A 19,498-nucleotide genomic window follows, 5' to 3' on the forward strand; every position below is an offset into this window, starting at 1 on the left:
ATTGAAAGAGGTTAGTAGTACCACTGACATCAGCCTCTAAATTTCAGAATAACATTAATGATCACATTTCAATAATTTGATTTAGGTAGATTCCAAGAGGCTTATTTCATTATATGATGGAAACTATTTAATTTCACTAAACTAGATGGATGGTTTTTGGAGGATAAGTATTGTAAAGTTCCTTGAGGAAATACCATGGTTCTTAACATCCCTGCACAAAAACGCAGATTTGATAGGTGTTGAAAGTTGCACTTCATACCTCCATCCTACTAGAGTTACAATAATGTACTTAAGATGTAACTAGTACATAAAAATACCATCAAATAGCATTTTACTCAGGTTACTGTGGAATTTATTTTTCAAGTCCTAGGAAGTGGAGATTAAAATTACTTCGGGAATAATCGTAGTGATTAGAGAATGCAGTATTTCACCCAACAATTGTAAAGATATCCCATTGTTGAAATTGAAAAGATGAAATTGCTGTGCAATGGCAAATTAGTGCTGCAAAAGGCAGACCACTAACATCCAGCAATCATGACTAGGTTTTGAACATTGACAACATGATTAATTTCTCAGGTCAAATCAAATAAGGGCACACTCCAGGGCAAATGTGCACTTCTACATTCAGAAGGAACAAGAAACATGAATAATTGTACGAAAGATTCACACACTGCACAAGACTTCATCTTAAACTCAATAATTGTTGCCTAGCTAAAAGCCAAATTTCGCACCTTTACACTCTTTCAGATCATAATTGTTCAATTAGATGAGACATGGCCTGTGATGCCAACTTTTTCAGATGGACGAGTGCCTGATTGACAAAGTCAATGAAGAGCTTGGCTTCTTCCAAACCAAAAGTTTGATCACTTTAGGAAAAGTCACTTCATACCAATAAAAATTCCTTGTGGTATTGCATTTTAGTGATAATTATTATACATAACCAATCAAAAGTTATTTTTCCAACTTACTACAGTGATATAAAATAACCTTATCTGTAAAACTTTTTCCATCATAAAAGAGGTGGGCCCCCTCTGCTCAATATTTCCTTACTCATGCCTATCCCATTTTTCCCCTCATCAATAATGCACTTGGTCCAGACCAAAAACAAATAACTTCCACTTAATACATACATTTTCTTACTAGCCATACTCCAGGCACCCTTAAATACAAAAAAATAATACCTTATATCTTCCATGCATAAACAAAAACTGACAAATTGCACCCATTAATTATTCAAATTACTTTACCAGATGTTCTAGAATGATTAGATGTAACTAAATACAGAGCCAATCAAAAGACTAGAAGAAATCAAAATCTATAAATACGACCTCTTCAAACTTGGAATTTGCATATAAAGGCCAACTTTTACGTAACTGAGGGTTTGCCAGTCGATATGGAAAACTCTTTTTCACATTCACTGCCCCTTCTTTATACCTTAAGCGTATGTGTGCGGACTATGTGTAATAATAGAGCATGGAATTCATAAGGTGCAATGAATCCATGAGGTGCATCAGAAAGACAGCATTTTGACAACCACAGGTGTTGTGTATAGTAAATGTGTAAATATATTTGGCAATCAATTAAGGTGACTCAAGAATAATTATAAAAATAAGATGTACTAAATAGTACACCTCAAATAACTCAGTTAAATGAATATCACCACATTAGGTAATTTTACAATAATATTTTATGGAAGACTGAAATATGCATTGTAGAGGAGAATAGTCTTTTCAACCTCCTACCAATGATTAACTTAATTTATGCATATAATTGTGAGCATGGTGAGCTAGAAATAACAACTACATGCACATACAAATTAAAGTAGCCCACAAAATATTTACAGATATATGTAAACATTTTGCTAACTTGCATCTCCTGCTAAATAATAATTCCAAAAACATTCCCTGGTTTAACTATTGTTTTATTTTGAGAAAACTCAAGCATTCACATGAATCAACACTCTCTCTCCATAAAAAAGTCCATGTCTCAATAAGAGAATAAAGGCTATTTATTTATATATATAATATACTTAATATTGAAAACCATTTTCTCTTAATATTATTCTATTTATCTGGAAGCCTAAACACACAGATGTACCTCCAATCAACAAATTCTACAACACATAAGACAATTAACTTGAATTATTAAACAAAAGACTTACAAATCAAAATATTAAGGTGGGCCATGCATTCACTTCAACACATAATTAATTTCCAATGGGCATATAATGGAATACGAAATAATTTAAAGCAGAAAAAAGTGTGTCTGTACCACTGTGTTTCCAGTATAAGCCTATATTCATTTTCAAATTACATTAACCAAACCAAGGTGCTCAATTGCAGATGTTGCTTACGTGTGCCAGTGGTGTGTTGGTAACTGCTAAATGGGAAGGGACTGTAACCATAATTTCCACTACAAATAATCAATTCTCCATTTTAATTCACAAACACATGCCCAAGAACTACCCCACAAAACAATTTTAGGAACTTAAAACTGTTAACTGAATACATATCCATAATGTAAATGCAGTGGAAAAGATCAATGATATGATGTTTCCTATATAGTTGGAGGTAAGGTGTTGGTTTTAACATTTAACCCAAATACACAGAATCGTGAACAAAAAAGTAAAGATTTTATTTTTCATGCCAAGGTCAACCCACTTTTGTGCAGCAAATGCAACTAAAAATACCTGAAAACACACCTTTCCCAGGTCAGCGTGCCATTAATTCTTATGAAAAAATCAGTTCCATTAATTTTGTTTAAAATTCTACAAGTGTGCAATGCATGTGTTTGCAAATTGATTTTCGACAGCATGTCTGTATTGTACATTGCTACAGACAATATCATTGGACATTCAATATTGTTTCCATACATAAGTATATTAGACAGCATATTGCAAATGCACCATACAGAATACAGTTATTTTTTATATACACGTGAAATAATTACATTATTTTACATTTGCCTTCTTGCTTACTTTTTAGTAATTGGAGATTACTCTATAGTGGAAATTTTAATGATTTTAAACTATCATACCCCTCGGTGAATTTGTGTGGGCTTATGAAAGGTGGCAGAATTTAACTTCTACACAAGCTTAAGTCCTTAAGAGAAGTCACCTCAAATGAAAAGAATTCTCTTTTACAATAATCGTTAAGGAGATCAACTGCTTTGTAAAAATTGCATTCACAACATCCTAATATAGAGTGATAAATAGTGAGGACATTATGATGTAATCTACTTTGATATAATAGAGTGAGGCTTTCTCATTGCCTAAAGCTAGGTCTGGCCATCATATGAAATAACCAAAATCTTCAAGATTTTAAGTTGAACCTAACTCATGTGCTCACCAAACCACTGTTTACTTGGCTATTTTTCTCTTGGTATTTACTCTACACATCTCATACAACCAGGACACTGAAACATTAATTTCAAATCCACCTTGTCACTCACTTTTGCATTGCTTCATGTATTTTGATGCTTCCACCACATGATTCACCAAAACATATTGTCCATTGTCAATGATTAGCATTGTTACCCATTTGATTAGAATGGAAGAAGTCACTATTGGAAATTGATTATCACATGCTATTAACAGCATAGAAATGGGTGTTACAATACCTATTCAAATATCTATGGGTGTTACAATACCTATGTACTCTAATCGAAACCTATCACTTCCTCGCAGCCTCCCAGAACATTCATAAGCAAACTTATTCACTACACGCTTGAATAATTCAGCAAATCCACTGCTTATGTTATGCAATGATTTTTCACTCTCACTGACACCATTTGCAAGCACCTCAACAGATCATGAAGATAAAGAGCACTCTCTAAAATACAATGGGCCATTCCCAAAACACTTCAAGATCACAAGTAATTTTTTCATGGTACAAGCACACATTCCAATGAAAAGCTCTTTAAAAAAGACCATTTTGCAAGCACTCAAAAATTATTTGAAATGCCCCTACTCGTACATGACTTGTATCTTTTCCTGAAAATAAGTAGCTTAATATGCAACAAATTGAAATACACATCGAAATACTTACACAGCCCTTAGCAATGTTTGAGGAGTTTCTCAAACCCATAATTGCTGAATTTGTCAACATACATCCTATACTTTCACACTTATGTTAATTAGCAAGTGCACAGACTCATTTAGACAAATGAAATCCCATAATCACTGGGTTGCCTCAATTTACATGAGAATTTTAAACCATTCATGACCTCATCATTTTTTTTTTAAAAGTTGGCTAACCAGAGAATTTTTTCTGCAAAGCAAAATATCTTCTATTGCTTCTATCAAAAAAGTCGTCATAAATCTCAGCATTATGACATATGAGACTGCCCTTAAGACTAAAAACAGGAAGGGCAAGGTGGAATTTATGGTCAAATACAACTTTGTATCATGATAGAAGTATACTCATTCCACAGCTATGCAATTGTTAAAATTTACAGCCCAGCAAGTTAACATGAACTTTAATAAGGCTCAGTCTTAAATTTTATTGGAGTCCATTTAAGATCTTAATAAAAGAGGTAGATTTTTAAAGAATAATAAGAAAGCCTAAAAAAAATTAGTTAACTTCTGGGAGAAGAGAGAAAGGAAGCCAAAATCTATTATAGCTGAGAGCAAATTTTTTTTTTAAGTATAAGATGAAATCAAAACCCATTTAGGATCCACTTCTAAACCTACTGTATCACATTCACTGCAGCAAAATTTTCTAAAACCCTCAATTATAAAATTTTCATGGGTTCAACAATAGCGGCTGCAATAAGAAATGAGGGAGAATACAGAAACCAATACCGTGTGGAAATCCCAACCTTATCAAATTCCATGGTTTTGGTATGTCACAATCCCCTTTGCTGAAAACTTCTGCTCAGGTGTCACATGAGGCAAAGTGCCCACCAACAACTCGCCTATCTATTAATGTAGGTCAAGCGACTACTGGTTCAGCATTTAATTCACATATCTCAGCGCTTGAGTCTGTCTCCATTGGAGAATCTCCCGAGCCTGAAGCCGAGTTGGTCCCACTTCCATTTGCTCCACCCGATGCTGCGGCAGTGGATCCCCCATCTGAGACAGCACCGGCTCCTGCTCCACTTGCACTAACACCAGTCCCGGGTGGTGTCGAATCACGACCAGCCACCTGAAGTTCTGCAACCGCACTGCCCGTGGGTGGCTCGGGCAGCGGCACCATTCCAGGCACATTAACCGAGGCAGAGTTTCCCATCGACATGGAAGAACAATTAGATACAGGAATTGTGGCAGTGCCCGCACTGACAGGTAGGGTACTACTATCAGCATCCATTGCTGACGGAACATTAGAATTGATTGCCGCTGCATTTTCTCCCACTTCGTTGGATTGAGCATAATTGGCCCCAGCAACTGTGCCACCCCATTGGCTGGACGTGCAGCTAGAGCCAGGTGATGCTGCAGAGCTGACTTGGGAATAAGGGGTCGCTCGAGCCTCACGCCTTGCTCTTCTCCTGGCTCGTCTTTCTTCCATGATGAGCCGAAGTTGCTCCATTTTACCACGTGTTGCTTGATTTTCCCGAGAGAGCTCCACTGACTCCTCCTCATCATCTGGAATAAAAAGTTTAACATTATACTTAAGATGACCCTCAAAGACATTTTCACGTTCAATGAAATGATCAACAAAATTACACATGTAATTCTACATATTATTATTATTATGTGTTTGCTGAATATTACCATAATGTAAAAATTACCTCTTAATATGGCCATTTACAATAAGTTTAAAGAGACTACAGCCAGAACAGTGAAGTCCATTAGCTGTATTCATTCATTCATTGTTTCACTGAAATGAAATAGCTTGACTCTCATTGGCGAGGAAAAGTGCCAAATAAGGTATTTTATCAAGAAGTAATAAACACTTTAAACAAGTCCACTTTAAAATTATCAGTTTATACTCTAAAATTTCTACGGCAAATTTAGATTTAACTGTTTTTAACAATTTGCTATCCAATAACAGGATGCTGAACCATTATAACTACCTAACAAACTATCACAAAGCCATATTGAGGTTACTTTAAGGTGAATAGCACATTTGCTACCAGAAGTGTTTCTATTGAGTTCAATGTATTTTTCAGCACTGAACCTTCAAAAAACTATTGCTGCTTCTTGCTGAAAATATTTGTCATTTTCCAGATACTTTTTCACAGGTGTAATAAGCAAAGCAAGTCATTGGGCCAAGATTCTCATAATTTCAAGCCACAAATAACTTGACCTAAGTTTCTGTACAGCATTTCAAATATTTGCAATCCCAGAAAGCATTCAATATGACTTGGGTGAAACTTACTTTGTCTTTAGAGAGGTAGAACTTTTAAAAAAGACAGATTGAAAATAATACTTTACCCGGTGAAAAACAATACAGATTAAAAAGGCTTAAATTGCAGCATTCTTGAGCACAATAGGCTGCTTAAAAAAAGCCCGTTGAACTACAAATTTATACAACACATTACCTTGCAAGCTACCTAAGGAGCATTCATGTATATTGTATAGGTGGATATTGGCCTCATTATGAAATGAAGACTGGTTAAGAAGGAATAATATTCCCCCTAAACACTGTCAGAAAAATCAATAGAAATTATGCTTTTTTTGAAAGCTACGAAGGAGGTATAACTATCAACACCAGTTTATATTCATTGGCTGGTTTGTGGCAGCCACTGTTCTGTTTCTCTTAGGCCCTTCACTATAAGTCTTTTGAATGTTTCATAGACATTGACATTTATTTCTACCAATCATGTAATCCACCCCTGCCTATCTCAGTAAATTTTGTCTTTCATTATTTCTTCTACTATAGTCTTCAGAAAGACATTACTTAATGATGAATATCTAAATGGACTTACATTTTATTCTCTGTTTTTACCATGTCCTAGTTGAGCTAGCTGCCTCACTTCATTCGCCCATTTCATCATCAAAAATATTCTCCATCATCTTATTTTCATTACTTTTCAGAACGTACTGTAGCCAAGGCTTAAAGAGCATTGAGGAAAAAATAACCCCAGTGCATGATTTTTCCCTTGATTCCTTTCATGAATGTAGGCCTTGAATCCCTCACAAAATTCAACAAACACAACACCTCAGTCACATAATGCAATCTAGGGACTGATATATTTAGGATTTTAATCACAGTTTCCAGACAATAGAATAATAACACAGCAATTTTTGAAGTGAATAATAAAGCTTAAGTCAAAGAAAAATTTACAAAACATTAATTTCCAATTGCACAAGATTAACAAGTATTGCCATGATGCAAACAATACTGATTTACAATGAGAACTCAAAATTTATTAAAAAGAATTATATGATGATGCTGAGAAGGAAATTATGTAGTACCCAAAGATTTGATTGTTCCAACTCACCCTACATGACAATCGTTCTAGTACATTGCAGTTTAGATAACTTATTTTGATTACATGTCATATTCTTTTAATATTGTAGTCTACTAGCCTTATGAGCACAACTTTGTACTTTTACAATATTATTATACCTAAATTTACAGAATTTCAGGGCTTTGAAATGCACTAATAGCACAAAACTAAATTGTACTGTCACATGATACACAAAATTTCATCACTTTATCAATTTATATAATTCATCACATAAAGATTAAACTTGTGAACATTAATTTAAATTCCATAAGCTAAGTTTAGCCTAAGAATCACTTAAAAATATACTGATAGACCAGTATGACTGAATTTTGAACATTCTTCAGGGGAGCAATTCAAAAAACTTTACCCTTAGTGAAAAATACTTAAGGCTGCTTACCCATCATTTCCGGTCGACTGCTGCTCCCACTGGTAGATGATGTTATACTTCCTGAAGAATGGCTTTGAGTCGAAGGTGATGGATTTGGTGTCTCAATAGTTATTGTGTGACCTTGCCTAGCATGACGACGGTATTGAGGAGTAGCACATAAAAGGTCATTAAGGATATGAATAATTGTGCTGATATCTCTCTTTGGGCGTCCAAATTTATCCTGTAGAGCTGGATTTAAAGTTCCTGAGGAGAAATAAAATAAGAAAACAATTCAGAAAGAATTCAACCTTTTTGTGGTCACCCTTCACCGCTATCAAGGGGCCTGTTTCCCTAAGCTGCCTAAATAAACATTAATAGGGTTCTCATACAGAACCTTCTGATGAAAATAAATTTTTTTGCATCATTGTGTAAATATTCAGATAAAAAATTTCACCACATAGTTCTTTAAAAAACAAATTATGCAATTCAATACAGCTGAAACAGACACTATTTAACAGTTACCAGGACTAATAAAATACTGCTATTTGCTCACACTATTAAAGATGATGATTATTACAAATATATGTAGGTATACCTCTACAGGGAAAAAAAACTATTTTAGAGCAACATATGGTTTGTTGCAAATCAGGATGTACTTTTGTCAAAAAGGTTTAATTCAGCTTCTTAAAGAAACATCGAAAAATATTTTTTATTGAAATTGGAATCAATCTGCCAGTAATCAATTATGCAGGCATGTTCTTTTTTATAATAGTTAAAGATGAAGAAAATGTCAGTAAATGATTTTTTAAAATACAAAAAGCTTAACCTGAACGATATTTAATCAATGTGCACATAAATACTTATTTATTAAATAAAAGGCCTCTGTCATATGATCTTATTTCTCCCCTGAATTGAATATTTATGTTTATCCACAATCAAAATCTAGATCATATACAGTCTACCATAAAGTTCCAGATAATGACTGGAATGACTACAAATTTTCACAGTATTTTGTATCATCTTCAAGCTTGAAGGGGTGAAAAGAACTAATTGGATTCAAGCTTCCCCAATCACACAACAACAACAAAATGAGCTTTATTGTGCTTTATGGTACAAGCATGTAAGGACTGTACCACAAACATTTGGTATGGATATAGCACTAAAATGTTTATACCTACTTCATATCCCAACCCCATGGTGATGTATGTGTAACAAGTTAAATGTGTCCTTCGGCCCTTGGGTCATTCCGAAATCCAACAAAACAATTAAATGAATAAATATTTGTGGGCTATTGTACACCAGTGCTTAGTTGTAGATACATAGATTTCTACTGTTGGCCAAACTCTACTCTCTGATAAACAAGGATCATGGTGAAACATAAAAAATGACCTAACTTACCTGAGAAGGTGCCCGAATAAACACCCTTTCCATGGTGGTGCATGCTTTCAATTATGGCTCCCTGGCGACGTCGGTTTGCACTTGATGTACTTTCCTGAAAAGAGAGAATTAAAAACTCAATGCACAGACTTTAAAGTTACAAATATTTTACTTAAATTTGAATAAAAGATTCCATAACAGGGAAATGTACAAAAAGCCAAGACAATGTGTGCTATCTGGAGAACCAATGCTGCTTGTACGTGCAGTTCTATTTTGCACTGTTTACAGTATTGAGCATAAATTTGCATAATAAATAGTAGTATTTAGGGGAGGCGACCGACAGCTGAGGTCATTTGCACCGTAAGGGATGAACAGGAAAGGATGAAGGGTGGAGAGAAACCCTGCGTTGGCATTAACCTACTCTTAACAAAAGGCGCCAAGGGGTCCGCAGCTTAATGTCCCATCCGACGGATGGCATAATCACTCAAAGTGCCATCCACAAAGCACCTAAAGTAGGGATCAAGATACCACTGAAAAATATTCAACACACCTTACAAGAGTACCGGGATTTGAACCCGGACCCTCTGGGTGGGAAGCTAAGTATGATAGCCACCGCATCATCTCGATCCTCCCTTGCATAATAAATATGGAGTTGCAAAGTAGGCAACTTAGAATTATAAGTACATAGACCAAGTTTTACAGTAGCAGGCACTGATCACCTAACTCAATGCTCCTTTTAATCACTACCAAAAATGTTCATACTTAACTAATATTTGCATACACGTGAACTTGACCTCTCTTGACGTCTTTATGATATACACATTTAATCAATGCATTTTTTTAAATGTTAGCACAAAAATACTACAAGAGAAAGAAAAAAAACAGCGAAACCTTATATATCTTGTTAGATAAACTAACATTCAATAGGGGGATGATAGTCAGGGTAGAGTGGTAGAATACAGCGGGCATTCAAACTCAAGAGTCAGGGTTAAAAAACCCCAAACTTCATTCAAGCTGTGTGTTTTTGGGTGCCAGGTCTCCTTGGAAAACCACCAATGGCAAGGGAAAGGAACTGTCCCCCACCCTGATACGTAAATCTCGCATGCCAAAATACTTTATATGGGGTGAGCCCTATCCTCATCTATCAAACAGCCTTGGGGGCAAATATTGTGGTTTACCATAAAACATAAATTAGAATAGAATATACCCACTGACTCTAGGCCAGGAATTGTGAACATAACAAATCGATCATATTAAATACAATTGATAAATTTACATAAATGGACCCTTGGGTTGTGGGGGTTCCAATCATTTTGTAACTATGTTCAGTGCAAACAAGTAAATGATAAACAACACTAAAATTTGTTGTCTCCGGTATAACTTTATGGAATTTGCATAACATATTGTAATGAAATGACTTTGAATGAAATTATTGACTTTGTTATTCCACACACTGTGGTATTACAAAGTCAATAATTTCATTTCAAGATAAATAACACAACATGATCTATAAGACCCTAGGCATAATCATAAAATGATTTTCCAATGATGGATTGCCAACTGCACTGTACACGCTAAGTTATTTCTACCATCCAGATTCGCACATTGATGAATAGTCACTTCTTCTACGTGCATATGCCCTCTAATTATATGCACTCAACTTTTATTAACTACACTTGAGGTTAGGCGATTTAAAACTTGCTCACAGAACTTAAAATAAAATCTGGAATGGAAAACTAGAGAAATAATATGATCTTGTTTGTGGAAAGTGATTCTTTTTAAATATTTTGTTTGAATGTTCCTTCATACACGAAATTTGAAATCTTGAGAGCCTGTGGATATGAATGCTATACCCTTAGCATAATCAACATGCATCTAAAATTGTTTGTATTGGTTATTAGCTGAAATTTCATCCTTTAGAGCATGATAATGACCTGGAAGTTAACTTAGTACAAAATATGCTCATCAGGTAAACTCCAGCACTGGAAAAACATGATATGCTTCTAGTTTTGGAATTGCCAAGACTACTCACCTAAGGGTCCACTAAGATTTCCATTCTTTGACTACATAAGATACCTGTAAGGCATTGAGCATTGAATAGCTAGGGCACCTATACCTGTAGATTTTGGAATCATCTCTTAATTTTAAATGCATGGCCGGACCAATAACTACAGAAAAAATTATACATAGAATTGATTAAACCATCAACTATAGCTCCCGGTACAAAATAAAATGTTGACAGGAATACTAGGGGCCCAATAAATAATGATGGCCTATTCCCTAAATGGTGGGTCGCAATAGTTCAGGGGGTAGAGTGGTACTGACCAGAGGGTCCCAGGTTTGATTACCGGGAAGTCTCTGGGCACCTGCAGCTCCACCCAAGCTATGATTTTGCGGGTACCAGATCTTCCTGGGAAACCATAACCATCACAGGTACAGGAACTGGCTCCCCTACCCTGATGTGTGAATTTCACCCGCCGTATAGGGCTTAGTACTGGGTGAACTCTACCATCACCTACCAAACCGACCTTCGGGTTCATTACAAGGTTTATGGTTTTTTTATTTCCTAAATGGATTGCTGGATAAAGTATTTGTCAAATTCATTGTGCTACTTTTGCATTTATTTTCAATGGTAATGTGATTTAATAATATTCAATAATGAATTAATTTAATAATTAACCAAATGCTAATCGTAACTGATTCTGACACTATTGTAATTTAGTATTACAAGCATTACGGAGAATTTTAATCCAAAAATGACAGATAAACACGCATTTACAAATAATATGTTTAAATAAAATAATTATATGTGTATCGCAGGATTTCAGAATTTATATACTCTTAAGATTACGACTTCTGTGATGTCTCTATCCTAATTCCTTAACGCTACTATTCAATTAACAGTTTCAAGTAATGGAGTGGTAAAAACGAAAATATATTCACAAACAGCATTTTTCGGAGAGTTCGTATCTCGCTCGTAAAACTTCCGGATTCCCCAAACTGCCCCTATGCCTGATACCCTGTAGGTCTTTGCGGTATGGAAAACCGGAAGGGGCAGGCATGTGAAAGGAGATTGTGCCATCAATTAACATCCGACGATTGCCAGAACAAAGAAGATTGGTAATCGCAGAACAGACGGACCATAGATATTACTATTCGAGATAGCGAAGCAGAAAGGGGCATTTAACATATCCACAAGTTGAACTTTAAGGAAATACATAAAACAACTCCTGCATTTTGGTCGCATGAAATTTATATAAAAGGGAGAGAAAATTGCGGGCAGTGATTAAACATTGAAGTGTTAACATAAAGATCCAAGCTTTGATCCGACCCGAGATCTGATTGATGGTACAATTTTGTTGCAAATTTCCCCAAGTTATTAATTTTAAGACTTCGCACGTTTATGCCGCAGCAGCGGGCGGCAACCTATGGCTGGGGAAGGACATCTTATTCCGGCTTGCCGGATGTCGGCCAGCATAAGAGGGGCAAGAAATTCGACAACATTTGAATGAGATAACACGCCCAGTTCTATTTTCCGTAACGACAATGAGTTCGAACAGATACGCCCAAGCAAAGGAATTATGCTACACAAAATATTGTCCTTTACACAAACGCAGCAGTGTCCTTTACATTTTACTTACGCAGGAAGAAGAGATTGAGATTAAGGAAAACACGACTAGGCAAACTCGGAAACGCATACGCGCATTAAAACGGCTGGGCAATGGAAACTCTTGGATTTCTGACTCCCTTACCATATAAATATTTACCAGGATAACAGACAAACCGGTGGTTTGTCCCAAAAAAACTAGGAACATCTAGCCATATGGGAGACAATGATACCAATGCATCCGAATGAAAACGAATGGAGAGCCACATTAAAACATTAGGTGACTTCATTATCTACAATCTATCCATTGCCATTTTAACGACCGTTCGCCATGGGGTCCACGATTTTTTTGTCTACACACAAAAATGAATCTGGCAGAAAAAAAGTCCAATCATCAAATTAACGTTATCTACCAAAAAGATTTAAATGATAAGGTTATATCGCTTAGCTCTTGAATACTTGGAATTTTTTATGTTCAATGATCGCAATTCCTGAACCATACAAAGGGCACGCTAAAAATCTTTCCAAAAAGGAAACCCGTCCTTCGGTTCCGAAAGCACCGCAAGCCAGTACCCATTCTCTGGAGCCAATGGCCTTCCCAAAGCGGGGCTGACTGGTATGCTCTGTTGCCAAATCACCCACTGGCAGGGAACAGAATGGGCACTTGGGACGCACTTGTCAGTAGTCCGCAAGGCCATATTAGGCCCTACCCTTTGTCAAATTTACGGTTTAACCACAAGAATATCACTTCACCTAAGAAAACTTCGACGCACAAAGCTACAAAACGCCTAATGAGAGAAATAATATTGGTCAAATATTTCTATGACTACATTGGTGCAAATATTTCATTTAATTACAAAATAATTAACATTAGTCAATATATGGAAAATTAGAATAAGTTAACGAAACTCAATACAGCCACTAAGAACACCATTAAAACGGAGATAATTTACCCATAATGTACTAAAGAGGACCAATTTGCAAATTTATAAAAAAGTAATCATAAAATAATGACTAATTCTTGAAAATAATCTTCTTCTCTTCCCCTAAAATGTTTTCCTTGAAAACCATTGCCCCGCAAATTTTCCCTGCATACAACAAACAGCCTTGCGCACTTTCTAAAATTCCTAGTGGATTTTCAGCCCCTCAGAAGTTTTCAAACACGATCGTAGTATCCTAGGAGATCACGACTTTCAATTTTTCTCTCACGAGGATTGGTATTGCCAAATACATTTAGAATTCTCCCATACATTAGTCACAGACTTTACCCCTACGTAAAAGGATATTCGTTTGAAGTGATTAGCAATACATTATATAATAGCACCGTGGCCCAACAGATGGTACAACGGCAGCGTCCAAAATAGAAATTTTAAAATTAATAAATGGCAATTCTCAGACTGACTCGTATTTGAGCAGGAGCCAAGAGCATAATACTGCGAACAGGATAGACTGTGTGAAGGAACACACTTCATGAAGAAACTAAAAACTGCCGCACACAAATTTCGTCGAATGATTCAACTAACTTACGAAAATGGCTATTTTCTATCTATGTGGAGACACTAAATTTTCGTAAACCAAATTTTATATAACGCACTGGGTAAAATATATCCACAACGAAAATCAACGGATTAATGCATTCTCAGGTTAAGGCCCTATTTCTGTCTTCAGACATTTTGCTGCAAATTTTAATGAAACTCATGTTACGGAAGAACAGCTTTTGTAGGGTAATTGAGGGAGGGGGTGAGGTCCGGATGATCGAATAATGGGATTGAATAAATATTCATATTTTTTCGGAACTGATCTTCAAAATGAATAAAGTAGCAACTATTTGAAAATTTTAATACAAATTAAAAACAACGGAATATATGAGTTTTAAATACAGCCCGGATTAATACAGACACCGTGAAATATCAAGGATGTGTGATGCCTAGGATGGCACATTCCTGGGCCCCACGGCAATATTCGTCCTACAGGGGCTTCAAGTTTTAGCACGCAACTCGCAGTCGAGCTTTGAAACCAATTGTCAATACGCGAATATGTACATAATGCTACGCAATAAGGCCATAATGCAAAAAAATTCTTCCCGAAATGATTTATATCGCGTACTTCCAGAATAAAAGTTAACATTGACTATCATGGCAATATTAAATATATTGCCATGTCAAAATGGCTGTTTGCATCGTGACACTTCCAAAATCTCGGCAAGGCAACATTACAATTCTGAATGAATAGTTTACTTGGTTTGGATAAACTATTCGTGGCAAACATTAACATATAAAGAGCTATTTATATAGGTATACATTAACGCCTAAAGAGGCCGTAAAGAATCGCAAATTTACGATTGGGATTTTAGATGTCTACAAAATCAAGACACATGCACCCACCTTAGGCTCACCAATCCTGCCATAACCCTGAAACGACAGTTATCGAAACACAGTAAGATTTTGCACTTGCAACAATAGCCCCTTGCACGGCATCCTACAGGAGCTCAAAACGTGGTCCTGGGGCAATCCTGATTCAATATATCTTACAACAAAAATATGGGGTGGGGTGGCGGTCGGCATTCCTAATTTATAATCCCGATAAGTCAATCGGGAAGGTGAGTTTGGATTTTCGTTGGGAAGAGAAATTAAAATATTAGGGCATCAGGAAACATAGGAGCCGCTACACAGCATGTAAAATGCCATCCAAGACGACCGAAAGGCGACAACCTGGGGTCCCACATGCTACGGGAAGGTTCGGGAGCTTTCTATGTTTCTGCTATTATGGGCAAATTTGAAAAGAGGAATTGGCACCATACAGTATCTACGGGAATTATATTGTAAATTGACGTTATATGACCTATTATACTAAGGTGCTATGAATTACGCAATGTTCAAGACATTCAAAGTGACAGTCACCATCACTACTTGTCATTCCATAGTACTCGACTACTCAAAGACATATCAAAGTGAGATTAAAATAAAACACTCCAAATTTTAGGGTGTAAAATCTAAATGCCTAACGAAATGGTCCAACGGTCAACTCCTTTCCAGTTGGTAAACGTTTTGAAATTTTTGTCAATAACTTCCATACCACGGCTTGATGTATTCGCTGGATCGCTTCACCATATAATTACTTAAAAATCAGACTTAGCAGGAATGATAGGGGTATTCAAATATAACAATACCGCTACATCGATCAGATGGCTTCGCGAACCTAATCACCGCATTCTGAGATCAATGAGTGAGCCATTTCTGTTCAATTCTCGGTATCATTATTGAGGCAATTAAACGCTAACGCTGCGCGACTGTCACAGCTACAGGAAAATCACGCATCTACGCAATTAATTATATCTTAACATTAAGAAGATCACCAACCTTAGCTGCTGAATTAGCATGGTATTATTTGAGGGCGATCATGCTTAGTCCATTTTAACTCAAAACAGAAGTTCCAAAGCCATCCTATGAGAAAATAATACCCCATTCATTCAGTGTTTAGAAAATTCGAAAAACACGCAAAAGCGCATCTATAATGGACACGGGCAAATTAAGAGGATGCTCTGCCTAAAAGGCGTGGTCGCATAGTGTACCATTTGGGGTTTTATGGATCCAGTCGGCGGTTCATCCCCATCCCACGTTAAACTATTCTGTACTCGAGCCCACGGCTAATTTTCACCGTATCATACAGACAGTTGGTATTCAAATAGGCCAGCATAACCTTCAATATTCAATCTTATTTATTAGTGTTAACATTTTTAGCTGGCATCTCGCCCGATTTAAATCTTGTTTTCACCAAATGCTACTTGAATGGAACATCTACCAATGTCGGTAGTGCAATGATCTACGCTAAAAAGGTTTTCCGATGATTATAGCAGCATTTTCCAGCGGTTATAGTTTGCAATCAGCCCGTCATCTGATTCTTGAAAAGAAAAGGACTACCGCCAATGTCAGAATTGTACAAGCAACGAAATAATGAACAAGATGAGGATAACCCGAAACAAAAAATATGAACACTCCAACTTTTACTTCAGCGAACAAGAATGCACTAAAACTAATAAAACTGGGCTGAAATAGGGATAATAATAATTTTGTGACGCATAATTGTATTAAAATCACTATGGGCGTAATAGCCTAGCGGGCGGAGCATTTGACCCCTGACTAGAGGACCCACATTCGATTGATTCCCTGAGACTTTGGACAACACCAGCTTCACTCAAAGCCAATCAGTTACTAGAATACCTGATCTTCCGGGGAAACAGGAGGCGGCACAGAGAAAGATGTCGAAATAGATCAGGCTAAGTGTGAATAGGTGCAATGCGTGAATTTTTATTCTCCATAGGGTACGAGGTGAGCCCTCAACCAAAAGACTTAAAACAATTGTACAGAGCCTCTTCATGGGATGACAGCCTAGCCACCGGGCCGCTATGCCGTCGTTCAGACGGCTTTGAGGGCAGTTCAATCATCCAGTTACAAGAGATTCTTAATCTCAACTCCATATTTTAAAAATTAATAATAGAAATTTGCAATCAAACTTTAATGGGAGTCGGAAGCGGATGAGGCTATTTTTATAATTTTCCCCGGATTTTGGCTTGGCGACGGGGAAGCGCACTATGACAAATTCCCCAATCACAGTATTCTAAAAAAAGTAACAAAATACTGGTCGACTCGAGGACCACCTTCCTTACACGTACTTAACTACATACGCGTTAGGCGAAAGCCAGTCGCCCATCTCCGCCGGGGTCTCGCGCAGAGAAAGCGATCTCTCCATAGTGTCGGATTTAGGAAATTTTGATGCAACGGTGTCATTTAAATGTTTTAAGAAATTAATTGCGTCATGATTTCATCAATTTCCCGCGTGAATGGCGATACAAAATTTTAGAATCGGAAACACGCCGTAATGAGCAGGAAAGCCTTAGTCAATCCATATCTAATCAACTCCACCCAAAGTGAACCTAACGATTTTTCAACCCTTCTTTTAACGCCCTCAAAATTTCCCCTGCTCGCCCAACGTGGTTGGTTAATCACAAACGCCGCTGGGTAGATGATTTACGTGCGAGACGCGACGGGAAGCTCGGTACGCACACTCGGGTGCCTTTTTCCCCCTTCCCTTGGATCCTCCACCACCATCGGGGTCCGTCCGCAAAATGAACCGGCGGCGTCCCGACTCCTCCAGCCCAACGCCGGCTCCAATGGGAGAATTACTATTTCGTCGGGGAACGACAATTGACGAGCGTCGGCGGCGCGATTCTCGCGGTGAACCGAGCGGGGGAGGAGGATGATGCGAAGTGAGATGGGAAGGACCGAGGAGGTGGTAAGGTCCACTCGGGGGGCTTTATAGCAAGCAGCCTGGCAGCATTGATCCAGGACGGCGAGGTTTCAACGCCTCCACCTCCTACTCCTGTAACCTCTTTCTCTCTCTCTCCGCCTCCTCGGCACAACCGAACGACCGCTTCCAACCCTCCCACACTGCGGTGTTGCGACATTTCCACCCACGCACAGCTGGTCCGCCACGCCGCTGTACCCTCACCCCACCCCCTTCCTCCCGAACCTCCTCCTTGGGCCATTGCGGGGCGCAGATCCCCTCCCCGACCGCCCCTCTCCTATTTCCATCAAATACTGAGCTTCCCCGGCTATTAAAGGTCGACATTCACACGCACGCGAGCCTTTATACTTGGAGGCGGGGATCGAGATTCTACCGCAGCGCTATGTGGACGCGTAATTGTTTCCGTTTTCTGTTCTTTTCCCAGACTGGATGGCCCCTTAGGTTCAATGTACATCTGAGCGGTTAATCTACTGCAATGACTATAATTTTTCGCGGACGAACTTTTGGTTATTTACTTACTTGTGCGACGGAGATATTCTCAACGTAAGTGGAGAAAGGTATTAAAACACTATACTTCTTTCACAAAGTCTCTTCGTGTTATAACAAAACCTGAAAATGCAGCTTTACGCTACAATACACAATTTCGACTCATTTGCGAGCCTGTTGGTGACTCGCATTTTAATTGAATATTCAGTTCCAAGAATATCTAACTCCATTAGACGACTTGATCTACGAGAAATCCTGCAAAAATTACATTAAATATTACATTCGTAGCTGCAGCGTCGAAAATTATCCACACAAATATTCCAAAAGATTCACTTTTAAGTTTTTAAGTCCGGCGGAGTAAGGAAAACTTCGAATTAATTCAGAAAGTGCCATCCACCACATGATACTGGCAGGTCGGTTTGCAGAAAATATTTTTCACGAAAATTCCTTCGTGTAAAACAGACAAAGTAGAGCTTTCCCATTCTAATATGCACTATTCGATGAATTCGTGCTATCATTCTTCATTGTGAACATTTGAGTGACTATACAAACTGCAGCAAAAACACGCAAATGAAAATAACTCGGTGATAAATCAATACAATTGAATGAGCTAGGTGGTGATTCTACATTTGTTTCCTTCTAAATTTATTATCACCTAACAGTAGAAGGTAAACTTACTATGAGCTGGAGAGATTAACTAGATATCGGGAAGTTGAAAACAAAAACAAACCGTGCTGAAGGAGAACGTACATCATTGCACAAGATAATTTAGACATTTTAAACCGCTCCATAGAAACAAAAATGTGCACACCCCCGAGACGATTTGTACGGGCTATGACGCATGAAACATTCAAAACACTCGATTACCCGCTAACGGCGACTCTCTTCAGCGTCTCGCTGATTAAAGGGACGGGTAACCAGGGTTTTTGTCGGATTAATTAAAACAGATAAATTCGAACGCAACG

General features: G+C 37.5%; 1 protein-coding gene across 2 annotated transcripts in view; it reads right to left on the bottom strand.

The window, feature by feature from the left end:
• Positions 1-2,615: 2,615 nt before the first annotated feature.
• Positions 2,616-19,498, bottom strand: part of LOC139691056 (midnolin-like) — a 93,741-nt gene continuing 76,858 nt past the window's right edge. For both annotated transcript variants that reach the window (XM_071588786.1, XM_071588785.1), the window contains exons 5-7: positions 9,158-9,251; positions 7,790-8,023; positions 2,616-5,581 (exon numbers count right to left, since the gene is read on the bottom strand). In XM_071588786.1, the coding sequence (XP_071444887.1) occupies positions 4,932-5,581; positions 7,790-8,023; positions 9,158-9,251 (978 nt within the window). In that variant the 3' untranslated portion in view covers positions 2,616-4,931. The remainder of the gene's footprint in view (positions 5,582-7,789; positions 8,024-9,157; positions 9,252-19,498) is intronic.

Source organism: Hetaerina americana, unplaced genomic scaffold (assembly GCF_022747635.1).
Source record: "Hetaerina americana unplaced genomic scaffold, ioHetAmer1.1.p SCAF_3, whole genome shotgun sequence".
NCBI lineage: Eukaryota > Metazoa > Arthropoda > Insecta > Odonata > Calopterygidae > Hetaerina > Hetaerina americana.